The sequence below is a fragment of the Adiantum capillus-veneris genome, chromosome 15, assembly GCF_014529385.1.
Source record: "Adiantum capillus-veneris isolate H3 chromosome 15, ASM1452938v2, whole genome shotgun sequence".
Classification (NCBI taxonomy): Eukaryota; Viridiplantae; Streptophyta; class Polypodiopsida; order Polypodiales; family Pteridaceae; genus Adiantum; species Adiantum capillus-veneris.
This window is the reverse complement of record NC_140945.1, coordinates 83,019,481-83,038,447: the sequence shown is the minus strand read 5'-3', so window position 1 is coordinate 83,038,447 and position 18,967 is coordinate 83,019,481. Positions and strand designations below refer to the sequence as shown.

General features: G+C 43.2%; 1 protein-coding gene across 3 annotated transcripts in view; it reads right to left on the bottom strand.

Moving 5' to 3' along the window:
• The window catches only part of LOC147440975 (uncharacterized), a 130,451-nt gene extending 113,013 nt beyond the window's left edge, over positions 1-17,438 (bottom strand). The window contains exon 1 of one of the 3 annotated variants that reach the window (XR_015184296.1): positions 15,908-17,438. Coding sequence is in view for 2 of the 3 variants with exons in the window: in XM_086482760.1 (XP_086338886.1) it covers positions 15,908-16,917 (1,010 nt within the window). In the remaining variant the exon portion in view is untranslated. The remainder of the gene's footprint in view (positions 1-15,907) is intronic. The other 2 variants (XM_086482760.1, XM_086482761.1) reach the window with 2 other exon arrangements.
• Positions 17,439-18,967: the final 1,529 nt, after the last annotated feature.

Below are 18,967 nucleotides of genomic sequence, written 5' to 3'. Positions count from 1 at the left end.
GATTATGTAAATGTCCCTTTTATTTTAAAAGGGCCGGGACATTTTGAGTTTTTTAAGCTAGGGTCTGAAACCTGAGTTTTTTTTAAAAAATTCACTTACAGAGACTTCAAAGTTTACAAAGAACTCATTTTCTCGAGTCTTTTGCTTCTCTCTCGCGCCTCCTCTCTCTCACCTGCTCGCGCTCCCGCCATCACCTGCTCGCGTTCCGACGCTCACGCCGACGCGTAGAGCTCTTCAAACTTCGACTTTTCGCGATCGAAAAGTGTAGAACACGCTCAGTTTTGCGTGAATTTTTCAGTTTTTCACGCACTTCGCCATGGATTCCTCCAGCTCTGATGTGCAGCGTGACGACGTGCCAGGTAACATCCAAATTCCATTCACACATGCTCTCTATACATGGATTACAACTACTTTCCAGAGTTTCGACCAGCGTGTTACCGCTCTGGAAAACGCGAATGTTCAGACGAACCTTCACTTAGCCTCTCTCGAAGGGGTCATACAGGGGCTCAGTTCCCGACTTTCTACTCTCGAAAATATGGCTCAGTCAACGACTGCGCGTATTTCCGAGGGCGAAACCCATCTCCAGCATTTGCGGACACAGATTGCTGCTTTTGGGCGTTCGCAAGGTGGTCCGACTGCTACAATTCCGTACAAAACTACAAATTTCTCCGGTGAAGAGGAGTGTACGGAATTGGCCGTAAATAACTGGCTGCACCAGTGGACCACATACTTTGATCTCCATGGGGAGCATGATGAACGGAGGATTCAAACGATTCCTCTCTATCTGCGCAGCAAGGCGCTTACCTGGTGGCGTGACATGACAGAGAAGCCTACGACGTGGGTTGATTTTTGCGTGAAATTCAAGAGGGATTTCGCCAAAATGGACCCTTTGAAAGCTTGCGCCAAACTGCAGAGTCTTTCGATGAAAACTCTGTCTTTTGATAAGTATACGACAGCTTTCAAAGAGGTGCTCACCTTCTGCAAGGTGGATTCCACACACGCCGTGCACATGTACTTGCTGGGGTTACATGAAGATTACCGTTGGGCCTTAATCAAGGACAAAGCCCCGACTGATGTCGAGGATGCAGTGGCCAAGGCCAGGAGTTCCATTTGATAAATGGAGCAAATTATGAGAAGAAAAGAACTGCAGACAATCAATCCGGTGAGGGTGCTTCGAGGAAGCGACCCCGATTCCAGCATAAGTCCAAATCACCGCCGAGATCTTCTCAGAAAAAGAAGAAAGCCAGAAATGCTTCAGTTGCTGATGCAGTGAAGAAGGGGGCTTGCTTCGGATGTGGCCAGACGGGTCACCAAATCAAGGATTGCCCTAAGAAGAAGAAGATGCAGAAACCGCAAGACCGTCCTTCGGTTCAATTTCACGAGATCTCAGGTAACTCTGATGTTGTTCAAGTTGAAATCCATCACTTAGCGCACAGTTCATGCATTAACTGTACTTTTAGCACCAAAGTGTTTGATAAGCACGATCTTCTCCATTATCAATGGTCACGACGTGACCGTACTCCTTGATAATGGAAGCTCACACAATTTTGTGGATGCAAACTTGGTGCAGAAACTGAACTTGCGGACGCAGGACAATGACCATGAGTATCGCGTGAAGATGGCTCGTGGCGTGGATACGGATGTATGGAATCAGATGGTTCCAGACTTGTCGCTCGAGCTGGCTGATTACAAAGAGAACCTGGACTTCCACATCATGCGCCTGGACAGAGCGGATGTTATTTTAGGAATTCCATGGTTTTATGATAAACAAGACTCATTGTATATAGACTATGTACATCACTCTCTTGTTTTTGTTAAGCAGAACATGCCTCATGTATCTGTATCGCTTTGTAATCAAAACCTGGACTTCCACATCATGGCTGATTACAAAGAGAACCTGGCTGATTACAAAGAGAACCTGGACTTCCACATCATGCCCCTGAACAGAGCAGATGTTATTTTAGGAATTCCATGGTTTTATGATAAACAAGACTCATTGTATATAGACTATGTACATCACTCTCTTGTTTTTGTTAAGCAGAACATGCCTCATGTATCTGTATCGCTTTGTAATCAGAAGTCTGTAAATAATGGTTTTGCAATACCAGTTGTTACTGCTTTGGAAATGTATAAAGAAATAAAGTCTCCTGATGTTGACTTTTATCAATGTGTACCATCTGCTTGGTTGATTCATTAGTGCTTGGTACTTCTGTCACTCAATTTCGTAAAAATGTTTCATGTTCTTCTGTTGAACTTGGGGATTCTGATGAATCCAATCTTATCCGAGAAATCATGACTGATTTCAAGGATGTTTTTCCTGATGATCTACCTCCTGGCTTGCCGCCTACGAGAGGAGTCGATCATGACATTGAGTTGGTGGCCAGAAGTCAGCCCTTCTCAAAGCAACCCTATCGGTTTAGTAAAACCGAGGACAAGATTCAGCGATAGCTAAAGGATTCTCGACAAGGGTTTTGTTCAGCCTAGCAAATCCCCGTGGGAAGCGCCAGTGCTACTTTCTCGAAAGAAGGATAACACTGCGCTTCTACGTGGATTACAAGGGGTTGAATAAGCTCACTGTCAAGAAAAAGTATCCGCTCCCGCGTATGGACGATCTAATAGATCGGCTCCATGGAGCGTTGTATTTTACGAAGATAGACCTACGATCAGGCTATCATTAGATATGGATCAAACTGGAAGATGTTCCTAAGACAAGCTTCCATACGCGTTATGGTCACTATGAGTTTTTGGTCTTGCCTTTTGGTTTGACCAATGCTCCAGCAGATGATGAATGATCTGTTGAGACCATTTTTAGGCAACTTCGTTGTTGTATTTCTCGATGATATCTTGATCTACAGTCGAAGCTTGTTTGAGCACCTAGTGCATATACGCACTGTTCTCGAAGTACTGAGAACTGAGAAGCTTTACGCTAAGGCTTCGAAGTGTAAATTCTTTAAAAAAGAGCTTCTGTACTTGGGTCACATCATTACTCGCGATGGAATTCACGTCGACCCTGAAAAGTTAGATAAAGTGCGAAATTGGCCCATTCTGAAGAATGTACGCCAAGTAAAGTCCTTTTTAGGCTTTACTGGATTCTTTCGCAAATTTATCAAGGATTACTCTAAAGTTGCTGCTCCGCTTATGCAACTTTTAAAAGGAGGGGTGAAAGGGCCGAAGAATTTGGGTCCTCATCGTAAAGGTAATCCCCCTATTGTCTGGAATGAGCGTCTCGACGAGAGCTTTCGGACACTAAAGCACTTGGTGACTACTACGCCAATATTGCACATTATGGATCCTAGCAAACCGTTTGTGGTTGAAACGGATGCTAGCGATTATGCTATTAGTGCGGCATTATACCAGGATGGACATCCTGTTGCGTTTGAAAGTAAGAAGCTTTCTGATGCTGAGATGCGTTATCCAACGTACGAGAAGGAGCTTTACGCCGCAGTCCACGCCTTGAGAAAATGGCGGCACTACTTGTATGGCTCTACGTTTGTTGCATGGACAGATCATCATTCCTTGCACTATATCTGTGATCAGGGTGATCTCAGAGGCCGGAAGGCTAGATGGGTTGAGCTTATGCAATAGTTTGACTTTGAGATCCGTAATAGAAAAGGATCCAACAATCGAGTTGCCGATGCGCTCAGCAAGATTCCTGAGGTCAATGCCTTGTCTATGGCTGAAATCTCGACGGATTTCTATCTCTCTCTCCGAGGGCTATGTCGTTCTGATGGCCATTTTGGCAAGTTATGGAACGAGGTCGAAGCGGGGCATGACTCGCATACAAGCTTGGGTGGTCCGGAGACCCAAGTGAGTCGTGCTGGAGAGACGAGACAGCGACAATATTCCATTAGAGGTGGACTATTGTTTAGAAATGGTAAAGTCTACGTGCCGGAAATCGATGAGATTCGACAAAAGATTTTGTGCGAATGCCACGATGTTCCTAGCGCTAGGCACCCAGGCATCCAGAGAACTTTGGCTTTGGTCAAGCGATATTTCTATTGGCCAAGAATGCCCTCTTACATAGAGAGCTATGTGAAGAGATGCGCTCAGTGTCAGGTCAATAAGGCAGAGCGCCTTAGGAAAGCTGGCCTGCTACACCCATTGGAAATTCTAGATGCCAAGTTGCAAAGTATTTCCATGGACTTCATCGTTGATTTGCCAAATACTAGTGGGGGCAATGACGCTATTTGGGTTGTGGTCGATAGACTCACAAAAATGGTGAAGTTTATACCAACGAAGTCGACAGTAAAAAGCCATGAGTTGGCGGTTTTATTTGTCGATCAGCTGTATAAGTTGTATGGTCTCCCAGAGGATATTGTCAGTGATGATCGAGATACTAAGTTCACTTGCCGTTTTTGGCGAGATGTGTTCGCTCATCTTCAGACGAAGTTGAGTATGTCGTCTTCTGACCATCCTGAGTCCGACGGACAAACTGAGAGGATGAATCAGACGTTAGAACTTAGAGGACATGTTGAGAGCCTATGTCTCTCACAGGCAATTTGATTGGGAAAGGTATCTTCCACAGTTAGAGTTTGCCTATAATAGTAGCAAGCATTCTACTACTGGATTTAGCCCATTCATGTTGATGTATGGATTTGAGCCTAAATCCCCAATTGCTATTGGCTTAGAGAAAGTCAAGGAACACCAAGCTCGTGATTTCCTGTATGACATGCAAGAAATGCTCGAATTGGCTAAGGATAGTATAAGAACGGCTCGTGATCGAGTCACTACTTATGCCAATCAAAAGAGGTCTCCACGGACTCTAGATGTGGGACAATGGGTTTCTCTGAAGATACCCAAGGATTCCAAGACTATGCGATAGGAAAGCATTATAAGCTTTCAGCTAGATATTGTGGTCCGTTCTTGATCACAAAGAAGATTGGCCAAGTTGCCTACAAACTAGCTCTTCCTTCGGATGTTAGTGTACATCCAGTGTTTCATGTTAGCCGCCTTAAAGTGAAATTGGGCGAAGCCGACGTTGTGGTGCCTATCGAGGAAAATGTATGGCAAGATATGCAAACTCAGTATATTCCTCGAGAACCAGAAGCAGTTTTAGATCATCGTACCCGTCATTCGCACCAAAAGGCTTATGACGAGTACTTAATTAAATGGAAGGGTCAATCTAAACGGTTTGCTACTTGGGAACCTGTTAGAGCTTTTAAGGCTCAGTATCCCCACTTCATTGATGAGGACATCAATGGTTCTTACAGGGGAAGTATGTTATGTCCCGCTCACAGGAGAGGTATCTAGTCCAGATACCGTCGGGATGGGCGTCCAATGTCCGGGCGGACGTAGTGTGAACCCGGCCAGTGTGGCCGGCCATTATTATAAAAGGGAGGCCAAGGCCTCATTTACAGTTATCGACCCCACTGGCAGAGTGCCAATGGTTAGCCCGCGAGGCTAGGAGTGCACGAGGTCACCTCGAGGAGGTGAGGCCGGGTGGTATGGGACGCCCAATCTTACAGGTGCACACCTACGTCCTCGGACGCTGGCCCCAACACGGGGGAGCTGCCGGATGGTGGATATGGTCGGGTGGTTTGTCCGGTGTGTATCTGTAGGAAGTCCGTGTGGCCGGGAGATCCTATCTCCGCGTTCGTTTCAACTACCCTGTTCGGCAGCAACGGCAGGAACAAGCATCTTTGAAGAAGGAACAATCGAAGAAGGAACCCGCTCCACCGAGCTTGAATTCCATTCTTGATGTGCAAGGGAATACAAAAACCGAGAAAGGGAAGCGCCAGCTCCTTAAAGGCTGGGGATCTGTGAATAACCGACGGACAACTTCATCTCACTGGAAACTGCAGAACACTTGGCCTTACACCGGCTTAGCTTGGAACTCCGGTCACTTCCGAATCGGCATTTGAGGGGTTGACCACCAATGCAATTCCCGTGCAAGGACAACTCAATCTCCGGATTGGTGAATACAAGGACCGCGAATGCTTTTCGATGGCACCTATCGAGGGATGTGATATCATCTTGGATATGCCATGGCATTACCATATGCAACCGGTCCCAGATTATGTAAAAAAGACCCTCGTTTTTTAGCATGAGGGTAAGAATATTAAAATTTTTGATGATGCAGGGGATTGGCTATTCCCTATTGTAAGCCATATCTCCATTAAGAAGGAAATAAAGAAGTGAGTTTCTGCTTACTTGATTTTTGCACGTGAAAGAGATAAAACTAATGAGGGTTTGCTCTCTAGTTTGGAAATTAAACGTTTTCAATTTCTTGAAAAGTATAAAGATTGTTTCACGGATATTCTACCAAACAAGCTACCTCCGGAACGTCTGGAAGATCATCGCATTGATCTCGTACCAGGTAGCTCTCCCCCAAACCTACCCCCTTATCAGGTTAGTCTTGCTCAGCAAGAGGAAATTTTGAAGCAAGTCAACGAGCTTCTGGAAAAAGGTCTAGTACGACCAAGTAGTTCGCCGTACTGCTCTCCAGTTCTAGTGGTGCAGAAGAAAGACGCCACGTTTCGAATGTGCATACATTATCGATCTCTAAACAAGATCACTATCAAGAATCGCTTTCCAATACCCCGGATTGATGATATTCTCGATAAGTTGCAGGGAGCAAGCATCTTTAGTTGTATTGACTTAAAAAGCGGGTATCATCAAATACGCATAGCCCCTGAAGATGTCCATAAGACTGCCTTTCGCACAACTTTTGAACTTTATGAATTTTTGGTAATGCCGTTTGGCTTGACCAATGCTCCTGCCACATTCAATCGAATGATGGATCGAATTTTCAGCCCACACCGAGCTTTCATAGGAGTGTTCTTTGATGACATACTCGTCTTTTCAAAGACCGAGGAGGAACATCGAAAGCACTTGGATACAATGTTTCAGGAATTGTGAAAGCATGAATTGCGTGTGAATGCAAAGAAGAGTGAGTTCTTCCTCATTGAGATACACTATCTCGGCCATATAATCTCACACAACCAAGTGAAAATGGATCGCAAAGATCTAAGTCGTGCAAGATTGGCCAACTCCCACTACGGTACATGATGTAAGAAGTTTTTTGGGATTGTGTTCTTACTATCAAAGGTTTATTCGAGGCTTTGCTCAAGTAGCAGGACCACTTCATGACCTAACAAGAAAAAAGATCCCTTTCAGGTGGGGAACGAGACAACAAGGTACCTTTGGTAGGCTAAAGTACCTAGTAAGCCATGCACCTATTTTGATAGTCGTGCCAGACTTAAGGAAACCATTCGAGGTTCACTGCGATGCTTCAAGTGATTGCATCGGTGTAGTGCTTAACCAAGAAGCCCATGCAGTGGCTTATGAAAGTAGACGACTTAAGGATGCAGAATTGCATGCCTCGATCTACAAGAAGGAACTTATGGCTATGATCCACGCCTTGTCCACCTGGAAGCATTATCTTCTAGGAGCGGATTTTGTGATCATAACCGATCACTAGAGTTTGCGGTATTTTCTTACGCAACGGAAATTATCCGGGAAGAAAATGAGATGGGCCAACTTTTTGTCCATGTTTCACTTCCAAATCCTCCATACGGCTGGGAGTAAGAATGTGGCTGCAGACGCATTGTCTATACGGCCTAGGGTGAACGCAGTTACTTCTGTGTATCACCAAGAATTGGAATCACTTCCAGAGTTGTTTCCGAATGGCCCAGACTTCTCCTCCACTTGGAATAAGTTACAGAACGGAGAGGATGAGTATCCCTATTCTATTCGGGATGGTTACCTCTATCACCACCAAGCAATTTGCATCGCAGAACCATTGAGAAAGAAAATCATGGAAGAAGCACATGCTTCACCAGATGCGGGTCATCGGGGAATTCTCCCTACGACCTTAGCCTTGGAAAGATATTTCTTTGGCCAAGCCTTAAAGCAGACATTGATCAATATGTCAGGGAATGTTTGGTTTGCCAAAAAGTAAAGTATGATCGGCATAGGACGCCTGGGTGATCGGCATAGGACGCCTGGGTTACTCCAACCTTTACCTATGCTTGATCAAACCTGGGAGAGTATTGCCATGGATTTTATTATGGATCTCCCAAAGACTCAAACTGGAAATGATGCGATCTGGACCATCGGGGACAGATTTAGCAAGCAAGCTCACTATATTCCAGTCAAGAAAACAATCAAGCAGACCATATGGCTAGAATTTCTCTAGCACAGATCTATCGTGTTTTTGAAGAGTGACAGGTAACCCAAGAAAGAAGGGCTTGTCCAGCCTCCCCTTGTGCCTCTTTTCACTCATTGAGAGCGGACCGTGCACTTAGCGGCCGGCCAATCGACGTGAGGTGGAAAAAAGCAACCTTGGTGTGAGCGCAAGGCCGCCAAGGGGTGCGCCCACAGGAAAGAAAAGAGCTTGGGTAAGAGAAGATCCTTCTCTAACACAAAGTACAAGCGAAAGAACCTCAAGACCCTCAAGAACCTCAAGAACTCAAGAACCTCAAGACCCCAAGAACCCAAGACCCACAAGAACCCAAGTTCCTCGTGAACTTAAGAACCCAAGACTTCAGTGGATGGTCATCACCCAAAGCGGAATGGATACTTCGCATGGAGGTGGTGAGCATGGGAGTGGCGAAGAAGAGTTTTCCCCACCAGGAGGTTTTTCCGACCCTCCTCCTTCCCCATCTATGCCAAGGATTGCACTAACTCCTATGGAGGCTTTCGACAAGATGATGATGGACAAGAAGTTGGAACGCGAAGCAAGAAGAGCAGAAAGAAAAGCAGAAATAGCCCGCGAACACAAAGAAATCATGGTAGCCATAGCTCGTGAAAACGAAGAAAGAATGGCAGCCATAGAGCGTGAGCACAACGAAAGGAAAGCCGCATTGTTCCGACTCTTTTCTAATACGCAAGCGCAGCTTAAAGAGATTCGGGAGAAAGAGACTCTCTCAATCTTGTCTTCTCCAAAGCACAACACACATGATTTGAATGATAATGATAAGCATGATGATTTGCATCACAACAATGCAATTGTTCACAAGGATGATGGTTTAGTTGATACTTTTTCTAGTGAAGCTAACCTCATTGCGGATTCCATCGATTACGAAGAACCGATCTTGGCTCTCGAGTCAAGTTCCAAAGAACCCCGTAGGAAGTATTATGTGTTCGATTGATTAGTCAGCACGCATTGTTCGAGTGTTTCATTCGTGATGCTTTCCTGTATTTTAGTCACCGTCCTTATGTGATCCCTTTTCACAGGCATGCCATATGGTACGATGAACACGATTCACTCATGAATGAGCACGGATGTATGCGGAACTCTCATGAAAAGATGAAATGTTTGCACCCAAGGAATTCACATTCCATGTCTCTTCCTTGGCATGACACAGTATCCGACAGAGCACAAGAAGGATTGAGCTTTAAGCATCGGCATGTCCATTCTAATTTGCCACACTTGATTGATTCAGATCAGAAAGTCAAGATTCGACCCCATCAAGGTTGCATACCGAACAACGTACGGTACAGTCGTACAGTACAGATCCGTACGTATGGATAGGGATCCGTACAGATGCTTTTTTCCAAAGAAAAAAAATCGTACATTGTGAGGTTTGCAAAACTTATTAGAGTTAGGACTTCATACTTCAGTCTTAGATTATCATCATGTACTTTTTTTTGAAGCCCTTAAGTTTATGAGACCATGACATGAGACATTTGACACTGTTTGGCTGTAGACATTGATCAACTTTGTGTTTTCACTATTCGGTTAGAGTCATGGACTCTAGTCTTTATTTGAAGTCTTGGTGAATACATAAGTAAAGGTATGAAATACTCTCAGTTTTAGGCTTTTTGAAAAAAAAAGGACGAATTTTTACGTACCTAAGAACTCAATCTATTCTGTATTACGTACCTTACGTACCGAATTTGTACCGAACACTACGTACCTAGCTACCTTGGACCCCATTGTTTGCGTGTGTTTGATGAACGGTTTGGCACTCCGTCACTTTGTTCATATTGCATGCATTGTCTTTTCGAAAGACTAGAGTTTTTCCAGTCACTTTACATGGAATGGGTATGTTCATGTTTTTGTGTTGGAAGTAGTTTCAAAAATTTTCATCCTCGGAGATTCTTGAAGAAGGTAGACGCGTGACTCTAGACGAAGTTGAAGCATTGAAGGAGCCACAGATGACTGTCGCTTTCGGCGTGGCCCAAAGAAGCAAGCGTTGCAGACCTTTATGAAGTTCAAGTATCGCATGCCCCACGCATCAGAGTGGGCCGACGAAGAGTCCTTCATAGGATTCTAGACATTGTTGGCGATCTCCCTCGACGCCATACAATTCGGTACCAATACCTCACTTTGAAAAGGAGGGGATGTCACGTGCACATCTAACCCTATGTGTACGTGGACAAGCTACTTCATGACATGGGTTCGGTTCGGTTCGGTTTAGTCAGCCTAGATTAGGAAGTGTTCTAGCACTTTTGTGAGTCTGTTCGCAGACCGTGCATGTCCAGACACTTTGAGTAGACACATATCCTCTGGATGCACGCAGCATGATCATCAGATTACAGTCAGAACCCATCAGGAGCATTTTTACAGTGCATAGACCTATTTTTCCTATTTTAGCCAATTTTCACTTATTATTTTTAAGTGACTTTTGTTGGGAAGTAGGTAGGGCAATTTTGATAGCCAAGTATAAAAAACCTAGCGCTAGCACAATTTGGCAGAAGAGGCAGCAGGAACCAAGGTTCAACAGGCACCTTCTCAGCCACATCCCCCCAGCCAAACCTAGCGTTTTGCAACCTGCAGACCTAGCGTTTTTCATCAAGAACCAAGCCTAGCGTTTTTGCATGGCAAATAAGCCCCAGCAGTAGCAGAACAACAGATCCCCTAGCGTTTTTGCATCAAGACGAAATTCAGCCCTAGCGTTAGCAGATTTGCATCAGCAAGACAGAATTCAGCCTAGCGTTTTTGGATCAGCAGAGCAACTCAGTGTTTTGCAGATTCATCGCGACAGAACCTCAGTTAGCACCAGCGTTTTTAGTTTTCAGCAGTCAGATCCCGCAGAACAAGTCCCAAACCTCACAGATCTCACCTTCCTGCCGCAGATCCTCACCGCACGGTCAGATCCAACGTAGTTTGCAGATTCAGCCCGGAAAACGCAGATTTCAGCATCTGCGTTTTTAGCGCGTCGTCGTTGCATCATCGCCATCGACATCGTCCGTGACATAGAGTCAGAATTCAGCAGATACAAGATTTGCAGATTTCAGCCCTTAGCGTTTTCGTATTTCAGCCCGTCTCATCGTCGCCCTCATCGTCGTCAACATCGTCGGCAAGTCCAAGCATTGTAGAGATTTGTGCAATCAATAGTAGACCGCTCTCGCCATAGAGAGTGGGGCCTTCGGAGAACTGGTGTCGTATTCTTCTCTCTCTATCTCTCAGTCTCAGTACCTTCATTCACAGTGTTTATCTACTTTGTTTGTGATCACTCGCACTCTCTAATTAAAGGAACGGAATGCTCTCCTTTCCGTAAGTAAAAGGAACCCTTGAGCACAATTCGGAGCACTCATCTTGAGCAAAGTTCAGCATTCACTTCCGCTACACCTTACAAGGAACCTCCTGAGGTTGAGGAAACGGAAGAAATACTACAACCAGAGTAGATCATTCATCATCAGGAACAACCACTTAAGTCCGGGAAGATTACACGGAAGTATTTGGTAAAGTTTAAGAATTATTCTACTCTAGATGCTCAGTGGATGACCGAGCCTATCCCGAGATTTTGGAAGGATATGTACAAGCACTACAGTTGAGGACAACTGTTTAGAAGCCAAAGGGATGTTGCTAAATGCCAATTTTCTTATTTTCTTATTTTCTCAAGTAATTTCTTTGTATTGAATTAGGATATTTAAAGATGTGCACTTGAACCGTAAGGTTAGGAGCTGTAGATCTACTGGAATTATTAAAAGCCATCAAGAACGGAAAACTTTGATGCGTCATATGATGGGTGACATTAAGCATCGCAAAGGGGTTTTACCATTAGTTCGGTAGGAGAGACCGGGAAACGAGTATTCCTGATGCGTCACGTGATGGGGTGACGGGAGCATCAGAAAGGGAATCTCATTGGTCTGGCAGGAAATCCGAACCGGAAAGAGGAATACGCGTAAAGACGCAAGCACAAGAATAAAGATGGGTTCTGAGAAGCTTTTCTTTAAAAAGTGGAATATTTTGACAAGTTTTCCGGGAAGAGCAGACGCTTTCCCGTGAGGAATCTGTGTCTGCATTGCATTTGTGCATGTGGTTACATCCAGGGATGCCTGGGCAGTGCTGTGAAAAGCATTGTTTTTAACTTATAAGGTTTTATTGAGTTTTTGGGGAGGTTCGGGCCAATTTTAAAATATGTCGGCCGCCCACTTAATAAGTGGGCAGTCACCTAGAAAATAAAGCAACTAAACCAGCCAGCGAATTCTCTCTCCCTATTTCAGGTAGAACAGCAAAAAAAAACAAAAAAACAAAAAATAAATTTCTGCCACGATCTCTACGCGGGCAGCCTCCGCTCAGCTATTCTTGCCGTGGCCAAGGAGCTATAAAAGCATCCGATGCCCTCACTCAAAGGAAGGAGTTGCCAGCGCCAACAAGAGAAGACTCTGCCGCCAGAAGACACAAGAGGTCGCGTGACTACGAAGCACGGAGTAAAAACAGGGTCAACACAGAAGCACCTCTTTGAAGAGCCCACCACTCTAATAAGCTGCCAATGTGCATCAAGGTTGGATATATTTAACATACTAATCCGTACTATACCGTATGGTGTACTTTACGGTGGTCCGTATGTAGTATGTACAGATTGTATTGTACAATAAGTTTTTTTTCTTTTGGTTTTTATTTTGTTTTGTTGTTGGGCTTTAAGGGAGGGTTTTGGGCAACCGGTTATGTTAGTGCTCCTATTTGGGCTTTTAGGCCATAGTCACAAGGGACGCATTCCGGGACAGGGAACGGGGGACGAGACTCCAATGGATTTTAAGTGTAAAAAAGAGGGCAGGACGACGAGTGGGGACGGGAAGCCCGAAAAAGGGCGTCCCCTGTGACTATGTTTTAGGCGCCTGTGGACCCTTATTAAACTCAATACACACAAACTATCATCTTGTTATTTTGATGAGACTATCATCTGTCATCTACTTCGTAATCTGAAGTTTTAGAGTTCATTGTTTTTCTCTAAAAAAGGTAACATTTAAGAGGTAATTCAAGCTTTGCATGTGTTGTTCAATTCTAATTGTTCAGTGTTGGATATCTAAAGTGGTCCACAATACTGAACAATCCCTTAAAAGCCTCAAATTTTATAGTTTATGGCAGTCAGTCTTTGTTTGTAGTTTTACCATTTATGGAGTGATACTTATGAGTATATTATAAACCTCTTCAAATATTCTAGATTTTAGACTTTTTTAAGAATATCCCTAGCCTGTTTTGCAGATTTTGATGAACGAATGTGAGGAGTAATAGTGCAATTCACAGACAATGTGATCATTGCATAATCCTGGGCATCACTTACATCCCAACCAGCTTACTCAGTTGTTGGCAAAACAGTTCTAACATTAACAATCCTTGTAGCAATACCTGCAACAACCTCAACATCGCCTATATCCACAGAACTAGGACATACATCAATGCCCTGCACAATGTTCCAAATGCCCTTTCACACAAGGACATGTTGCATCATGTAAGCCCACATAGGATAATTGTTCCCATCCAACATGTCCTCAACAACAAACATCTTGAACACATCTGTGTTGTTGTCAACCATGGCGAATGCCTCCACCCGATGTGAAAACTGCCCGAAAAGAGGAGAAATGAAGCGGGAACAACACTTGCTATATAGCACAAAACGTAGAAGACTGTAAGGGACCTGTTATGCACAATATGGCACTGACAGAAATCTTGCACAAAATGACGAAATAGCTTGCGTAGTACTGCCTATAGTGGAAACGGAGGCCCAAATGAGTCCAAATGAAAATTCTGAGTTAACCAAGCTCTACGAGCTAGCCCAAAGTATTTGTCGACCTATTGACGCTCACCAAAGCTCACAGAAATCGAAAAAAGTGAGTAAGCGTGTGCTGGAGCTGCTGGCGACTAACCACGGGAGGACGCAACCAGCTCTGATACCAATTGTTGGAATTAGGCGAAGCAAGCTCAAGGCACACAACAGAGAGTATATTACTTAGTGTCCAATGGAAAGATAAGATAGCCCTAGAGTGATGGGCGTAGATACAATGGACGCGGGAAAAAACCTCCTAGTGAGAGAAAACAATGTCCCGACGATCCTAAGTGTGTTCACACACATCACTACCACATGTATCTTGTAACAACGAACATATATCAAACACTACGTACCTTTCCACCTTGATATGCATCTAGTTGTTGATCAAGAGGCACCTCACTCCGAAACTCCAATCTGATGTGACAAGTATGATAGCCTGTCCTTGCAACATCAAACACTAGAGTCCCAAGCTACGCAACAATCGGTCTCTACAATTAGGGTCGAAACACACCCACAAGCCCTGATGCAAAGGAAGAACAATTTGTCTCTCAATGTAGGCATGCCAGTCTGTAACAAGCTTGCACATCCAAGCAATGGACTGGTTTGCAACAACCACATCTATCTCTCTCTCTCTCTCTCCATATACATATATATATATATATATATATATATATATATATATATAGATATATATATATATATATATATATATATATATATATATATATATATATATATATATATATAGACACTAGTACGGCCGCCCGCCTTCGGCGGCCTCTCTCTCTCCCCCTCTCTCCCTCTTTCGCGGGCAAAGGGGCTTTTTTTAGTTTTGGACTTTAGCCTTCAGGTCGCAGATAACGACACGTGTAAAGGGCTCCCCCTTCCACCATATTATGTTAGTAGATATATATATATATATATATAGAGAGAGAGAGAGAGAGAGAGAGAGAGAGAGAGAGGAGTCGACACAAAGTAGTGGAGTTCTCTAGATGCAATGGCCCAAAGAATGGCGCCCTTTTATTAGACTTTTAGATTCCTATCCGGTGGTGACTCCAATATCTCCAAGGAGCAGATCAAGGAGAGAGGGTTGTTTTGTGGCTATGCCCTGCCATACCTAAGGTGACGTACTTGCTCAACGGTGCATTCCGCGGTATTGCCGACCCTATATATTGGCATGAGGCAAGACCCCTGCTCTTAGGGTTTCCCGGGATAAGAGTCTCTAGTATTTTGCAGTTTTCCTATATTAAATGTGGGCATGTGTCACTAAAGTGACTTTACACATTTTATTAGGAGTTTGGTCCATTTTTCCAAGTTGTGGGTTCTAGCTGGAGATAGAGCATTTTTTTATTGTCCCTTTATATGCAACCCCCCCCCCCCCTCTGTACCTTTGCGAATATCAATGATTGGCATAGCAGTAAGCATTTGGGGCACACTATCTCTCTAGCGTGTGTGTGTGTGTGTGAAGCAATTCCTCTCTCTAGCATATTTCTCTCACTAGTGTCTTCTCTCTCTCTCTCTCTCTCTCTCTCTCTCTCTCTCTCTCTCTCTCTCTCTCTCTCTCTCTCTCTCTCTCTCTCTCTCTCTCTCCCCATTTGTAGGTTCACTTGCACATCGGCTACCTGTAACCATTCGGTGGGCGGTACATGATCGAAGGACGTTTCCAAGAACATCCTACCATGGGATAGTGTGAGTCAAAATCCATCAATTATAGATAGGAGAACAAGATCAGTGTCTTCTTAAACAAAGCATTCTTCCCTGATTCTTAGATTTAATAGACTCCAAGGCAATCCATCAGAAGCAGTACATAGCAAACCAAAATTCCAATCAACTTTGTGGTAATGTTACAAAACAATTGTATATACATTTCTGTTCAGAAGGACACTACAAATAGCAAGAAGCTGTACCCAAAGAGACCCCCATCTCAACAACACAAGATTCAGAGATATAAGAGAAAAGTGCACCCTTTTTTTCTCCAAGCAGTAAGCCTTCCATCCATGTGTGCACAGTATAAAACATCCCCATCGACTGCTACAAGCTCCAAAAGTTTCCCACACCCTCTAGGTAGACCAGCACTGGAAAGCATTGTCCCAAACTGTAAGTCGAACACAAAGAACTCCCTGGAAAACATGATGTATAGTATCCCTCTACTGGTGGTGGAAAACAGACACTTAATGTTATTGCCCACCAAAGGTGCTGAGATTGGATTTACAATTGCAGAAGAGCCTGCAGCAGTAACACCCCCTCCATCCTTTCCTGAGTCCCTGTCAGTTGATCCTGCACTGCCTTTACCAGAAGTGGGTACGTTTCCCCGCTCCTCTGCAACATTAAGTTGATAGCGTTTGACTATAACATCTAGTTCTGACATTCCAGCAATGTGAAGAGATAATACAAGGCCCTTTGAGCCTATGACACACACTTGTCTTGCATCAAATGGATCGCACTTCACACAGCCAAGAGCTTCAGGCGTAGCATCTAGTCTCCATATAGACCGTCCAGTATTCATGTCCCATAATGAAATCAATGAAGAGCCATGTACAGCAATCAAAGACCATGGTTGGCCATAGACCCAGCACATAGCTTGTATTCCTAGCTTACCTCTTTCTGCTTCTAAGCCAAGCCATGTGCTGATCTCTCCAGTACCAACATTCCATATTGCAATACGGCCTTGCTTATCCCCCACCGCCAGGCGCAGATGTGCTGTTGGAGACTCTTGAGTAAGATCACGTTGCAAACCTTCAGGGGTCCATTGTACTGATGTGACAAAAGGAGCTGGCTGAAAGGCTGTGGTACCTGGAGAGGGCATGGGAAGCACCGTCACCAACTGCATTGAACGCACATCTACAATGACAATGCTGCTGCCAGCCCCATAAGCAAGAAGTCCATGCGAGCTGCAATGGCATGATCCATTATTCTCTTTGACAGCTGGAGCTACCAGCATTCCTGCAACGCCTGGGAGTCCAAGCTTTGACATGGTGATAGCTCCAAGCTGTCGTTGGTATTATTTTAGCTAAATCATTGAGTGAAGCCCGGGGTAGCATAAGTCCTAGCCATAGCCATTTTAATCGGGCAGCCAAGTTATAATAAAAACATTATCGATGGACGCCTAAAAGCATTTCTGTAGAGAGTACTCACGAGCTCAAACAAACGAGCTGATCTTATGCTTACTTGAAATCAATCCAGCGGTCTCTGGACTAACAAGTTTGTACTTGATCTGCGCGGGTTTCTGCTTTGATGTATATTTCGTACAGGAGATCTTCACAATGTTAGCTGACAGCGGGCAAGAAAGAAGAGAAAAAGAGATGCGATGGCGACGATTTCTGAAGCAGACAATGCAGGCCGAAAACCCTAAGAGCGCAGAATGTGCATTGTCCGGTCGTGAACAGGAGCCACGGAAGACGACGACGACGACGACAGGAGCGTCGTCTATTCTTGTGTTGCCTATTTAGTCAATTTCAATGTGCACGCTCTCCTTCGACCTGGTCAATTTGCGTGTGGTATACTGCAAAGGACCGAGTTATACAAAGGACTTGAAATTCAGCTTGAGAGCACGTCAAGGGAAGTTGGCCTAGCGGTAAAGATGAGGGGTTTTAAGCACACGCGCTATGGTGTAAACCAGTCTTCTAGATGAGATGGAAGAAGAGACATTAATAGAAGATAATGTATGCAATGTTTGTTAAATATATGATTTATGTTGTGTTTTCAAAAGTAGCGAATTTTTAAATACATATAGCACTACAAAACAAAATTAATTTTGAACAACTTTCAAGTGTAGGTATCAAGATGAATTTCTTGTTTATATTCAACTTCTACATTATGCCATGCCTTCTACTTGCAAGTATAGGTGATTTTTTCTTGAGGTAAATGATTGCTTTATGCTTCTCCTTTCAATTCAAAATTCTTTGAAATCTGAGCTTGACACTATCTGTAGCTCATCTCTTGCTAACATTGTTTGAAATCAGCATGCATTTCATGAACTTTCTTTTAATGCTATCAATATTCAATGTTTATTTTATTATTTTGTTATTTAATATTTTTAATGGATATCAAAATAAATTTTTATACTAATATTTTTTCATAGACAACAATGGTTGTGTGTTTTTTGGTATATTCTTTGTCAACTTTCAAGCAAATTCTTATGGATTTTAAAGAATTTGCCCCTGATAATGCAACATATAGTTGTCCATGGCTAACTACCGGTGTTGATAAATATATTCCCAAATTGAATATACTTTGTCCTAGGGATTTATTTTTTGTCATTGCAAAAGCCAGTTGTATACGAAATTGCCTTCATCTCATTTCAAATGATAAAGTCATTGAATTTGGAATGAATGTTATTCTTGGCAAAAAAACATTGTCTCCAATGTGAGTTCCTGTAATGATTTCAACTTCAAGAACTCTTTTGACGAGATTTTTACAAATCATGCACGTTCCATTGCATAAACCTCTTTGGGGATTTATATTTCTCAATAATATCATAAGTGCATTCTTTTTCAAGTGCAATTTATGAGGTGGATATCCTCCTTCAAGATATAAGCTATTCAGATACTCATTTGTAATAAGGTTTGTGTTCTCATCTTGTTTCGATACTGAATCAACACTAAGATATTCCACTACATCTCCTTCCATGAAATTCACAGACATCAAATTTACTTTATGAGCTTCACCGATTCTTGGTGCAAGAATATATTTGAAAGAAAAAAATGATTGTTATATAGTTGATTTTTATAAGTAGTATTTTCTAATGATAATATTGTAAACTTTCAATATTAATTGTACCTTTGTATAGCCAAGATATCAATATTTTTAATTCTTTCAATTAACATTTTTTCATCAATTTAATCAGTGTCGCCTATTTTTCCATTACCAATAGCAAGAATCCATTCCGCATATCTTTTATTTTGTAAACAGGTATCTTACTTTAACTTCATGTCTTCCCTTAGCTTTAAAATCTCTATATTATTCCATAATGGAGATCTGCAATATAGTTATGCATTGACAATACCTGTTCTACTTCCTTTTGG